Source organism: Porites lutea, chromosome 1 (genome assembly GCF_958299795.1).
Source record: "Porites lutea chromosome 1, jaPorLute2.1, whole genome shotgun sequence".
NCBI lineage: Eukaryota > Metazoa > Cnidaria > Anthozoa > Scleractinia > Poritidae > Porites > Porites lutea.
This window is the reverse complement of record NC_133201.1, coordinates 14,255,767-14,270,288: the sequence shown is the minus strand read 5'-3', so window position 1 is coordinate 14,270,288 and position 14,522 is coordinate 14,255,767. Positions and strand designations below refer to the sequence as shown.

The 14,522-nt window shown below is 39.5% G+C and overlaps 1 protein-coding gene across 1 annotated transcript in view; it reads left to right on the top strand.

Annotated features, from left to right (window-relative positions):
- The window catches only part of LOC140945867 (endothelin-converting enzyme homolog), a 77,458-nt gene that overhangs the window by 27,814 nt on the left and 35,122 nt on the right, over positions 1-14,522 (top strand). The window contains exons 8-11 of the mRNA XM_073394922.1: positions 818-954; positions 8,112-8,337; positions 8,563-8,661; positions 9,002-9,079. Of these exons, the coding sequence (XP_073251023.1) occupies positions 818-954; positions 8,112-8,337; positions 8,563-8,661; positions 9,002-9,079 (540 nt within the window). The remainder of the gene's footprint in view (positions 1-817; positions 955-8,111; positions 8,338-8,562; positions 8,662-9,001; positions 9,080-14,522) is intronic.

The window sequence follows — 14,522 nt, the reverse complement described above, 5'->3', positions numbered from 1 at the left end:
AAAAAGCATAGGTCTATGTCCTTCAGAATGTAGTCTAATGGATCTAGATTTAAGAGCTAGAGACGTAAATAGCAAGATAATCGCTCAGGGTTAACCGTAGAGTTCCCGATTCGATAACATTATAACGAAAATATGATCTTAAAGTGTTCCAGAAACCGGTTTTGTAGAAACAGTGATAAGACTTTTTCACTAGTTAAGTCAATAAGGCATTTTTGTGACGTAGAATTTGATAAAAGGTTAAAGTGTGCACTATAAGTGTCTGTAATTCGGAGAAGGACGTTATGTAGTCTCAGTTCCTCAGCAGTGTTGTTGAGCGGGCGCCTACCGTTTGGAAGATCTTTGGTCTAAGTGGCCCGGATGTCTGATAGCTTAGCAGATGGTCAAGCTGTGAAATAAGTCTTACTCCTTTTTCGCGAGACACATCAATACGCAACTTAGTTAAAGAGACAAAAATGAAGACAGAATGCATTGTTCCAAACATTCCTAAAGCTTTCCAAACTTTGAAGTAGATACCTGGCCCTGCTCTTGATCCAGTATTTTAGATACCATTCCTCATTCATGTGTTCTGGATCAGCGTATTTACGCACCTTTTGGCAGACCTAGCTCTTTAATGCTAACCTTGAGCCAATCAAACCAACAGAAAAGTTTGCAAAGCAATCGACTTCCACTATTTCCTCAAATAACGATATTTTTAGCACATTCACCTCGACGTTTTGACTTTGTGAATCAACTATCTATTTGAATCCGTTTAGAAGTTAAAAAAAAGCCAACTCCACGTAATTTCACATGTTTTTTCTGTTCTTATTAATTCTTTCAGATCAACTGGAAAGAATATCTTGAAAAGTTATTGTTTCCTGTAACCGGAATACACATCACCGACGAACAGGACGTTGTGGTTTACGGAGTTGATTACTTAAGAAACATCTCCTCCCTCCTTAAAGCAACTTCGAACAGGTAATCTTTGGTCTCTTTTCACAGACCTTCGACTCACCTTCCAGTGTTCAGTGTTGTGTCGTTGACGTTCTTCAGAATCTCTTCGCTACTTGAGTGTGAGCGAGGCTTTTAAAACTACAAATTTATTAGGAGAGCCTCAAGACGTCTATCGTTCTCATAGCCTGCTAGCAAGCTCTCCAAGGTCGATATCAGGGAAGGAGAGCTTGCAGTCACGTCTTAGGAACTTGGGTTCCTCCTCTAGAGCTCTCTGTGGTTCGCCGTTGACTGAGCTGTCTGATTTTGGTCAATCAGCGCGGAGCGGAAATGAGTGTCGACTGTAAACAAAAAGAGAAAACACGTTGACCATAAATTTCCTACGGACAAACGAAGCCCTGAAAGTACGTCCGCTGAGAAATTAGAAAATCGTCAGGGTCACGGTTCTGTCGTCAGGTCGTTGTGGGTGTCAGATCAAGAGAAGAACATTGAAAAAGTGGCAAACGGCCGCTAACGCCTGCTAGCGCGAAATATTTAAAACAAGATATTCTGCATTGTTCCTCCAAAAGTGTTTTGAAACGAAGAAGTCCTGGACAACTAATTGCGTCTTTTGGACTACAAACTGAACAGGAATACACCGAGTTAAATGAATTGTCGTTTGCATGAGATGACACACATTTTCCCTTCGCCAAATATAAACTATAGCGCGAGCCGTGTTTTTTCCCCCACAGAGAACCTATAGCAACTGGCAAGTACTTCAACTACGAAGTAATTTCAAAAGTGTAAAATCCTAGACTGTTCACAGTCCCCTATTTTTCCGTAAGATGGTCGCGATCGAGCGCTGTGGGTTACAGGCAGCCATCTTGGATGAGTGTCAAAACCACTTAGAGGGCGGGGAGCGTTTAGAGGCGGAAGAGAGAAAAATAGATTGACTGTCCTAAACATCACAGCAGCTCGCGTTCTGGGAGTGTGACAGGAATTTCATGCCTTTTGCCCTTCATTAAGAAACTCCGCTGCCGATGAAAAGCATGCCAGGCACATTTCGCATCTATTTCGCGTGTTTACAACATCTCCTTTCGAAACAGTGATTTTATACGGTTTCTGGGAGATTCCTCCAAATAAAATCGGCGAACATGCTCGCTTCAACACAGCCAGGCATTTCTGATATGAGTCGTCCTTTCGTTAATTCAATTCGTTTTAGTCCAGTCAATCTAGGCATTTTTGAGGCTCAAGATCGAACTAATTGAAGCAGAATTGTTTTCAACGCCATTTAAATATAGGTGGCCTATCTAGCAACATACTAAAAATCCGCCAAAATCCGTTCGGTGGGACATGTCAAAATTAAGCGTTAAACGTTTTGAGTTTTTGACACAGCGCACCCACGTTAGTTGAAATTACACTTTCAAACAAAAAATGCACAAAATGTGTTTGTTACTTTCATGGAAAAGTGAAAGAAGAAAGAATAACTGCTACCTAGTTTTCGGCGATAAAAACATTAAAAACGAAGAGTTTCTTTTTTTCAAACAATACAAATATTAAACATGGTTAGCTTTTGCACAGGAAGCCCATTCTCCACTCAAGGAACCCAAAATAACAGGAGCCTTACAGAGTAATAGAGTTGGCTGTTGGCTGTAAAACTACGACAAAATTAGTCGTAACGCTTTAAATCTTAAAAATGAAAGCCGGTACTTAATCATTAGCTTTTAAAATATATCCTTTTTTATCAGATTTCTGTAAGCCGCGAGGGTAAGAAAAATATATATACTCGAGCTGGATTTTTTAATAACGTTACAGCCAAAATAGAGCTTTCCCCTCAAACAGTCTTTTTCTTTCAAAAAAAAATCTCCAGAGAAGTCGACATAAGAACTAGAAGTGCAGCCATTGTTTTTTTCTTCTCCTACTTTCTTTCCCCTTCACTTTTTCTATTTTCCCTTTCCTCGTTCTTTTCTTGGAGGATTTTCGGGCTCATTTTGCCCTCGACTTTTGGTCTTTTTCTCAGTCAAAAGACTGCGATTTTCGTTCGGTATGTTTTCAAATATCCAGCGAGATAATACTTTGGCTTTTACGGTTACCTATACATTAATTTTCGTTAACGTATTGACATCTTCAAATATACAAGTTTCACTTTTTTGAAGCTTTTCGTTTTCTGCTTGTTATAAATGAATTGGAGAGGAGGGAAGGATAGTTTTACTAATTCTTTACGGTGCACAACAATGCAGAGTTTTTGAGCAGGTTAAGCTCCGATACCTATGAATTTGATACGACAGAAATGCGTTTCAGTCATTTAAGGAAGAGTGTTGTTGCCTTCGCAAAAAAAATTATGAGGGTTAGCGGAACTTTCATCCTAATATATAGATTTAGCCAGGGCTAAAAGCGAGGCTCCCATTAATAACTTTATAATTTGAACCAAACAATAAACTTGTATTCCACGATTCAGTGAACTTTAGAGCACATTCATGTGACTTTTGACAGCTGTTTTTAGGGAAAGGCTAAGTGATTTTAGAGAAAAATAATTTGCAAACAGCCCAAGAGTGGACGAAATCTTACATCGAGTTGATAGCCTCTGTATGCACACCTAAAAACTGGCAATCATTTTCGATCACATTTAAAAGGCATAATGGCTCTTGATCACCGTAGATTAATTAGGCATGGAAAAAAATTAGGCCGAATTTTTGCGTTCGACTTTACAAAATCTTGCCAACAAATCTGGGTGCATGTAAACCAACCTTTTATACCACTTATACATCAAATCTGAGGTGAAACAGTACTATGAGGCACTGTTTTTATCATACAGACCTCGGACAGAATGCGGTATTTCACAATTTTGCAATACAAACTGCATTCATTCAATATTCAGGAGATAGAAGCATGCGTGGGCTTTTAGGTAAACCGTTAAAAAAATTTCGAAAATCACCAATACGGCCAGCCGGTTTTCACTTTTGTAGTGCGAGATGTGATCGAGTTTAAATGAACAGTAATAGAGTTACGCTCCAACATAATAAAGAATTTATTGTTTATTTTTTTTATTTAATGGTTTTATCGATGTGTAATCTTCAAAAGCGTTTGATACGCGCGGCATTTTGAGTATTCACGCAAGCGATGTTCACTGAACGACTGAAAACAAACGGCACAGCGATTAAAATTACAAGAGAAACTACTAACAATCAACAAAAGAAATATAATTCTTGCGAAACATATACAGAGAAAACAATTTTCATTCACGAAGACAAGTATTAAAGTGTCTCGAAAAATCCTGAGTCTTCAAGTTTAGAGCTTAAGTTTATGTTTTAAGCCTGCTTCCCGGTGTTTGCTTTTTTTCAACGATGAACTCGAGGCAAGAAAATCGCTCAAAGCTTCCTTTTACTACCAGAATTATAACTAAATATTCTTTGGAACGTTTTCCTTCTATTTGCGGTGAGAAAATGTCTAAAGACTTTTTAAAGTTCTATAAGCTTATATCAAACCTGATACTCGGTCAGATCATTGTCTCAAATCTTACAAAGGTGCATAAACTAAATAGCCGCATAAACTTTGCTCGACTTCATTAAATTAGATTTATTATTCATTCAAAATATTTCCCCAATTCTGATTGGCTGAAAGCACACGCATAATTCACCATAACCAGGTTACTGTTGACCAAATTTGGAAGAATTTTGTGTTTAACGAGGAAATGACGTCAAAAATACAACCTTCTACAGGTTAATGCACCGTTAACCGAGAAGACCTGGGGACGAGATTAAGTTGTTTTCGTTGTAAAAACTAAAATGGCGGACACTTCACTCGTTTCAAGAGTAACAACCACAGCTGGAACTAGGCGAAATAACTAAAAACATAGCAAAAACAGCAAGAAGACAACTCGGAGGGCGACATCTGCTATTTGGAGAATATTTGCAGAGCTGGACAAACCTAAACGTAAACTATCGAAGATAAACTTAACATCGATGCAGGTAAGCTTGTTTTAGCTATGTTTTTAAACTAAGAATTATTTTGAATGAATAATAAAACAATTATTGAATTCGGTTTTCGTATCATATGAAGAATTATGGAGATCTCAGAGGGTGTTATCCGCCTCGGCCGATAACACCCTCCTCGATCTCCATAATTCTTCATAAGATACTCAGCCTCATTCATTAATTGTTAAATAAAAACAAACATCAAATACAATTATTACACAGGCTTACCATTCGAGATGCAGCTCCTGAAAGGTATCAAGTAAAGCCAGTATATATTGCTTCAGACTTTTCAACCCTCTTACGCATCAAGCAAGGTGAAAAACGAAAATAATGCCATCCGAAATCGGATTTCCGACTTTGACAGGTGACGCATTTCTCAACCAAAAACCCTGATAGCAGCTGAATTTCATTTTGGACATCCAGTGGAAAAGACAGTTAAAAACATCACAAGTTGACACAAACCTCTGTCAGCTTCAGCTGTCAAAGTAAACAGAGTAAACAAGACTCAAGATGCTGCATAAATTTTCCGCATGAACTCACCTGTCAAATTTTAACCAATCATAGCAATAAACATTGGGCGTCGAGCGTGACCAACGCGTGACCATGGTGAGCAAATTCAAAGGCGACTATCTTCCCTGCCTGTAATAGCTGGCTAAATTTTCGCGTCCGAGGTCAGTTTGAAATCAAAATTTTAATTGTGCGGCGCATAAACACAACATATTTCATATCAATGAAAAAAAATTAAACTTGAGCCTGCGATCATTTGAAAACTAGTAACTTGTCAGCGGATAAGTTCAAAAAATACTCGACCTCGATGGATCGACACCTGAGCCAGGGATACGGTCAAGTGATACTGGTCAGCAGATACCCTGTTTTGACAGCTGTCAAATGATCACAACATTGATGTCCAATATGTGTGCGTTATCAGTTTTCCTGTGCTCTCAAACTCGCTAGAAAGTATGACAGTATGAACATTGATCGCGATCTAGTAAAACAATTGGTCAGCGGACAGCTTCTAAATAAATCACGTCACCCCGATGAGTTGACACATGAGCCCGCGATATGGTCATGTAAAACTGGTTAGTGGCTATCCTGTTTGACAGCTGTCAATTGACCATATTGTGAGTGTCCAATGTAAAAGATGTGGATTTACCATGACACGCCTGAGACACACCTCCCTTCCTTTTGATAGTCTCCCCTTCCCTACCCGTACAATCCGTAGACGAGTACGTACGTACGTACGCTCGGTCAATTACGTAACAACCAAACGAAAAGAGGTTGACCATATTCTATGAGTATGGGGCTCTGTCCCACGCGTGCTTCGCGCGCGTGGGAGCCCCGCTATAAGAACTTTGGTTCCAGCAAACGTTTGTTTCAAGAAAACGAAATAGTTTGATAGGGAAGCTTGTTTTTAAGGGAAAGATTAACTCTGGGTAGCCAAAACAATGCGTATGTAAAAATATCGTGTAAGAGTCTATGGAGTAATGGAAATTCCCCACCCACTGCATTAAAACATGCAGTAAGTTGAAGTGTTACACAACGCTCATCCGAAGAGAAACATTGGTGCCGAAAAAAGAGGTGAGCAATCAATAAAGGAAGTGCTTAACCCTAATCAGTAAAGGCACTTTACCCTAATCTGTAAAACGCGGTGCTTAACCGGCTAATCCAAAACGATAAGGAATACTACGTTATGTAGACTTCATAAGGTGTCCAAGGGCCTTTCGACAGATGTTAAAAAGTGCTGACCGGTTTGAACGTAACTACCTCACAAAACTCGATTACAGAAAAAGGGAATAGGTCAAACAGTTTGTACTGATACAAAGCTATCGTCCATTGCACACATTCAGTCGTACGTATCTTGCAGCATGGATGCAAATTTAGTAGCTGACTGAAGGTGAACGAAATATCACATCAAACTGTTCACCATTAGTCAGCTACTAAATTTGCATCCACGCTGCAGGATATAAAAAATTACCAGCCTGTGACACTGCCAAAATACTTACTGCATTTCTGATATTGCGCAAAAAAAACAATTACCAACATTTTTAACCATGTTCACACAGACTGACTAATAACTTCCCTTTTAAATGCCGTGATAGAAAAAAAAATTAAAGCTTGGAAAACAGAATGTGAAGACAGACAAGTAGCTGGGTAACCTGTGCAAAGCTCTCAAGACGAAACGCTGACCCAGGTGATCCTCACACGTTTAGTCGGCGTTTTTTTGAAACAAAACTACCCAAAATACATTAACGATGTTATATCGAAAATTCTTGAGGAAAAAAAAAACACAATTATCAGATGTTTTGTCTGAATTTGTGATCTTCCTGAAATTAGGTCTCCTGTGGTGAAAGTTGAAAATCTTTATTTCCAGTTTTTCTCATGTTTTACGAAACCGATTTTGGCGGATTTTTAGTATGTTGTTAAATAGCCATGCTACAATTAAATGCCGCTGAAGAAAATTCTGTTGCAATTAGTTCGATGCTAAACCACAGTTTGACTGGACCATTTGGCAGAAACTGTGTTACAACATTCCCCTGGCCGGGCTGCTTCAAAGGCTTACGTGATTCTTCCTCGAAATACCAAAAATCCTTTGTTTGTTTGCGCAAAATGTGCCTTGCAAATTTGCAATGGCATTGGGTTTTGAATACCTGCGAGGAAAGTAGCGATAATAGGCGTTTAAAACGGCTAAACTGTTTTAGACCGTTTTATGTCATCCCTCCTCCATAAAATGTCAAAGTGAGTCTACCCTACTACACGCCGATCGGAAATAAATCCCTTCCCTAGTTTCTTTGGCCCAAAGTGGTGAAGATCCAAAATAACACAAAAGTTGGGCAAACAGGTATTATAAAAGCTTACGTTTTATGGAAACGACGACTTATCAACGACTTGTCAGTGTCGGTAACTTAGATTAAACCCGTTGTCAACGCAAATTAACATCTATTGTTAATGACCAATCAAACGCCTGCGTTCCTGGTACAATGCGCTCCGTGAACGCGCGCTGCAGTGATGTTAGGTCAGTCCCTCTATTTTTCTCGCTTCCTCCCATACCGCCTCCCGCCCCCTAAGTAGTTTTGACACTCATCCTAGATGGCTGCCCGTAACGCAAAGCGCTCAATCTCGACGATCTCGGGATCCTATTAAAGATGGAGTGTTTCAAAGGAGTAAGATGGTTGAATAGGTCATTCCCTATATTAACACAGATTACCAGAGTTTTTGACTGGTTTATTCTAGGACCCTTGCCAACTATATGATGTGGAGGCTGGTTGATGCGTTGTATTTGCGACTGGGTGACAAATTTGAGGAGATATTTAAGAATTTTTACATCACTTTAGATAACTATTGGTCTTCGACTCCTCGAGAAGAATTATGTGTTCAGCTCATGACAGAAAAATACTTTGGGACGCCGCTATCTCGGATATACGTGGAAAAATTCTTTGATGGTGACAGCAAGAAATCGGTAAGGAAAGGCATTCATTTTTCCACGTTCCACTTGTTTAAAGAGGCCATGACACCGTGAGTTTCATTTTTTAAACATTTTTAGAGCTTCTTTTTTTGTGCGACAGTGTCTTACCGTAAATTTCTGCAATAATATGCGTTAAAATACTCTTTCGGAGAAAAAACGTACCATGTGATAACTATCGTTGTCGGATAATTTGAATTCCTACAAATTGCACCAATTTAGGCAAGAAATTTGGCAAATGGCATAAGAGATGCGTTTGTGCAGAACATACACGAGCTTGACTGGATGGATGAAAAAACCAAGGCTGTCGCCATCAAAAAGGTAAAGTAATTCCTCTAGTCATTCAAATCTCATTACATTTCAAAATAATTATGAATTCTGGCCAAAAGGATGGCGTAGTACATATTATTTAACGTATACATCACCCGTGAATGTCTTACAATATCTTCCATAACATCATCAAGGGAGTTCTAGATAGTTGTACAAACAAGCTTTTGTTGATGTAAGAAATAAAAAAGAAGTTGATATCGGTTTTCAACGATATGACAGCTATAGTCGATAGCAAAACGAGTACAGGGGGAGGTCTCATTTCTCTCATTGTACCTTGTCATTGTCTCATTGTACCTTGCAAGCAGTAACAGAAGTGGGCCTTTCCTTTCAGGCAAAACGGATGGTTGAAAACATTGGTTACCCAGAGTACATTATGGATAACAAACTGTTAGATGATCAATACAAAGACGTAAGTTTCATAATCTGTTCCAATTGCCACCAAGATTTCATCATTTGCCACAAAGGCAAAAAAGTGCCATTTTGAACGCAGCTGTCAGCATCTACTTGCTCGCTATTTTGGATGTACTGTCCCTATGTCCTTTTTTACTTTCCGCGTTAACAAAGTCGATTCGATTAAAATCATAAATCCTATTTAACGTGAAAAAGCCGTTGAAGGCTCTCGGACGCTTCCTAACCCTGTGCGCTTTTCTTGTTTGTCACATTTCAGCACGATATACCTGTTGACAACTCTTTGTGCCTGTACCCTCTCCTATACGTTAAGCTTGAGCGTCAGCTTCTCTATGCATTAGTGCGCGATGGTTTGCAATTCTAAAGGTACTATGTATTTCGTTTGTACTGACCACCTTAAAGTGGCTGTGGGGTGTCTTGGATTCCGTATCAAGACATATTTATAGATGGCTGTTTCTCTTAAAAAAACGCTTGTTCCGATACGTTTACTGATTCATTGAATGACGACTCTCTTTCGAAACTGCCGGCTGGATCTCAAATGGTCCTGTTAGGAGATTTCAATATTGACTTTTTGGCCAAGAAAAACAATGCTTCACTTAAATTAAAGAGACAACTAGAGCAATTTGCAATTGCTAATGACCAGGATTAGTCAATCAACTCCCCGACCAGGATTTGTGAACAAACAAGAACAGCTATTGATCTGGTCTTTGCGAATAACACCCACCGCATTGTTGAGAGTTGCGTTATACATACCGCAATCAGCGATCACTTTATTGTGTACTGCACTATGAAATCTGGTGTCCCCAAAGCCCCACCTAAGACAATTGAACACCGTTCGTACCGCAAGTACGATAAGAGAACTTTTATTAAGGGCCTAAAAGAAACTGATTGGAATATGTTTGATTTTAATGGTGAAGTCCATCCTGCTGTGGAATTGTGGTACACCCTGTTTACTGATGTTGCGAACAGACACGCGCCGATCAAGAAGACGCGCATTAAAGGAGCAAAAACACCTTGGATGACTTCGGACTTGAAAAATGCCATGCGTGACCGGGATTTTTATCATGCAAAGGCGATAAAACGAACTCAAAATACCATTGGGAAATGTATAAAAAGATGAAGAACTTTGTGAACAAAGAAGTGAAGAAATGCAAGGCCGAATACTATTCAGATTTAATCAACAAGAATAAAGGAAATCCCAGCGAGTTGTGAAAAACCTTTAATGAGATCACGTCAAAGAAGCCTAATTCGACTATAACTTCAATTGAGGCTGACGGCGTTTTATACACGGAAACCAATGAAATAGCTCAGGCTCCAAATACGCACTTTTTCTCGTATCGGAACCAAGCTAGCCGCCAAAATTGAGGAAAAACTCCAGCTTATAGCCGGAAATGCCAGAAAGTTTTTCCCACCTGCCTTTTCGCGATGGAACGGCAATAATAAATCGTTTTTCTTTTGTATTATCACAGAATCCTTTGTTCTCAAGCAATTGAAAACCTTAAAAACTAACAAAGCTGTAGGACTGGATCGTATTATTGCACGATTATTGAAGGACTCAGCTGAATGCATGGCACCTATACTGACCAGACTTTTTAACCGCTCACTTGAGGCAAGCACTTATCCATCGATTTGGAAATGTGGTAGGGTGCCTGCTTTATTCAAAGGAGGCGATCGTACCGATTGTAACAACTACAGGCCAATCACAGTACTCCCAACCATTGGCAAGATCCTAGAGCGGGCTGTGCACCAACAGCTGTACGAGTTTTTATCAGCTAATAAATTATTTACTCCAAATCAATTTGGTTTCCGCCCTAAACTTTCAACCGTAACTGCCGTTGCTCATTTTACAGACAACATACTAGAGTCTTAATAAAGGCGGCTCCACTGGAGCAGTTTTCTTAGATCTTTTGAAGGCTTTCGACACGGAGGACAATGTGCTTCTTGTCGAAAACCTCAAGACCATTGGAGCTAGCTCCCAATTTGAGAAGTGGCTTACCTCATACCTTGAAAGTCGGTATCAAGTCACATCTGTTGAAAACTGCCAGTCGATCCAACAAAAGGTTCCTGTTGGAGTACCCCAAGGAAGCATCCTTGGGCCTCTTCTTTTTCTAACAAACGTTAACGACCTTCCCAACTGTTTAGAGCACTGTCAGGTAGTCATGTATGCAGACGACACAGTGATTTACTTCAGTGCAAATTGCTGTCCAAGTATTGAATACCACCTCAATGCTGACCTTGCCAATCTTGCCGAATGTTTTAACAACAATTATCTGACCTTAAATACATCGAAATCGAAGTTCGTATTGTTTGGTGGTGGCAGAAGGTTGCAAACCTGCCAAGGTATCAATCTCGTCATTGATCACGAAAACCTTGAGAGTGAAGATTCAATCAAGTATCTAGGTGTTGTCATACATAAGAATCTGACTTGGAATGAGTATGTCGAATCATTGACTACGAAAGTGAATCAAAGAATTGGCTTGTTAAATCGTATCAAACAGCTGTTGCCTTTGGATGCGCGAGTCGCATTATACAATGCTTTAATAAGACCTCTCTTCGACTTTGCTGATCCCATCTGGGGGGACAGAGATAATATTACATTAATGCATGATTTACAGTTCTTGCAAAATAAGGCTGCCAAAGTTGTCCTTGATTTGCCCAACTATGCTTCATCTACAGACGCTCTCAAAACACTCGGATGGCCTGCCTTATCTCAAGAGCGCGTTGTACATAGATACATTATCACTTTAAAGTACATCCACGGACTTGTGGATCACAATTTAAATATTTTGAGAAACTCAGACGTCCATAGTTATAACAGTAGAAGAAGGAACGATTTCGGTCTTCCTCTCGCTAACAGGAATTACGGAAAGCAGAGACTTTTTTATCAATACGCTAAGGAATGGAACATTTTAGACGCATCTTTTAAGGAAATTAACTCTCTTCTTTTTAAACAGAACATTAAAAGCTGTATATTTTAGATTTTCATAGCGTTTTGTGTTTTAATCTATCTGACATTTTAACATTTTTAACCTGTAGCTTGTATAATTTAGGTTTTTAGTTCTTAACTTTTTACCTATTATTACTATTACACTAACGTATTCATTTAACTAAGATCATTTATCTTTCTATTGTTTTAAAGGACCTCACTGAATATCACTCTTTATGAAGTGAGCTTCCTGTATAAAGATTGTTATTATTATTGTTATTATTATTATTATTATTATTATTATTATTAAATCACAATTTGATTTTTTTTATCGATTATGGGCGTCTCCTTCTGTCACTTCATTTTCTCTGGAAAAATAAAACACTTATCCACATGGTCTTTTGTGGACTGCTTCTTTTGTGCTTCACGATCCTTGTTATAGGGGAGTCACCTACTTTACTTCCCATTCGTCTTCACCTACGATCTCAGGCCTTTTTTGGTAAGCCAAGACAAAAACTGTCTTGCTTTACCTTGAATGTCCGCCCAACAGATGTAGTTACCTACGTGTTTTCCAGACGGTACTACACCCAATAAATGAATAGCCAATTCTTTGCAGGCTGCTCGATTCGAGGTGTAGGCTTTGCTGGTGGGGATAAAATATTTTGCAATGTCTAACTAAACACCATAAAATTCAGAACGTATTTTCCCTCCATCTTGGTCCATTTTTGGCCGCAGACTCCTTAGGACCAGATGCCAAGTCTTCTCCCTCCATTTTTCAGAAACATACCAGCATTCTGCACTGCATAAACTGAGTTCAACGAGCTGCCAGACGCTCTAATAGTGACTATTGACTCCAACTCTTTTTCCAAGATACGGACAGCCACCGCTGCCGAGAACATCAGGGCTGCGGACGAAAGGTATTAAGCAAGCACTTGGACCTAAATAGAAAAGAGCCCTAGACGTTCCTCCATAGTGGATGGATTGCTACCCATCTTGAAGGAACTCGGCATAGAACAATCTATGGAAATACTCGGCAAAGCTCTCTACGAAATTTTCTTAGGGAAAGCTCTTACAGGCCATGGCAATGTACCCAAAGTTTTAAAGTGCGCCAGGAGAATGCTCCTCGCGGAAATGCGTGATATCCTCTGGGGGAGAGCTGGAGGAAAGTGTGAGGTGCCAGGAATCTGATCTACATGTTGATCTCAATTCTTCTTTGACTTCCGCTAACAGTCTTAATGTTAATGCTCTTACTGTTCTTCTCTCCTCCTTACTAAATAGCGCTTTCCATAGCCAAAATTGGACATGTTTGGGTTAGTTGACCGTGGAAATAAAAACAACTTAAACTCAGTATGGGTAATGTTTGGGTATTACAGAAACTACTTGGTTCCCATCGGCAAGAAGCCAAAAACCAATGAAAAACTAAAACGCAGGATAACAAACCCAAACCGGATCTTCAACGGGACGCATGAACCAAGGTCAGCTCTAACATCACAAGACCACCTATGTAACACCAACATCTGACAGTGGCAAGGGAGGAATATTCTAAAAATGGCATTAAGCAAATTCGCGAGCTTAGCAAAAATTCAGGTACAAGTAGGATCAAATGATCAAAACAGGAAAACCCCTATGCGGACAAAATCAAGACTAACTTTGACTCACTTCAAGAAACAAAACGAAACTTAACACAATAACGTCCAAAAGACTTCACAACAAAAGACTCAGTATCACAAGATTTGAGAGATGCCTTTATTTGTTACTGACACACCCTCTATCACCATCATCTAGTGTCACCTTCAACTTATAGTGTTCATTGTGTTATTGAGCAGATATGGCCTCTTTGAAGTTCTAACCTTTTTAGGATGCCGACCCATCCTACTCAGCGTCATCAGAGCTTTCTTGAAAATGTGAAACCATCCCCTCCCAACGAAGGTTTTGCAGCCATGTGAAACTAGGGTGCGTAATGGCACACATTCTTTTCGGAATTTCTTCCCCATCCCGCTAAAATATTCTAACGCAATTGGGACAGTAGGTATCTTCGCAATAGCTTAGACGGCAGCCTCTTCTGTGTATCAAGACCCAGAGCTAATGTCTAACGTCCAGAATCCATTTGTTTATCAATAATACAGCGATTAACACTCGCACAGCGACAGACCTGCAGAATTTCCAAAATCGCATCGCTTAGGAATCTTTAAAAATTACTTAGGAATCTCTAAAAATCGAAAATCGCGAGTCAGGGACCCAGAAACGCCACCTTCCATCCAGATAGCTAATTATTATTTTCGAAGCTGTTCGCAAGTTTGTCTCCTCATTTGCTAATATTCCCTTGAAACGGAGCTAATCGAACGCATTGTAAGGGCTCCAAGAGATTTTGTTACTTTTTTAAAAAGAGCCTATTAACGGTAAGGTCTTGAAATATTAAGATCGTGGTCTTGTAAACCCTCTGTATGTCAAAGAAAGATTGCACTTCGTGACCGCTAAATGGAGTTTTGAGTTTTTTTTAGGGCGAAAACCCTTTCTT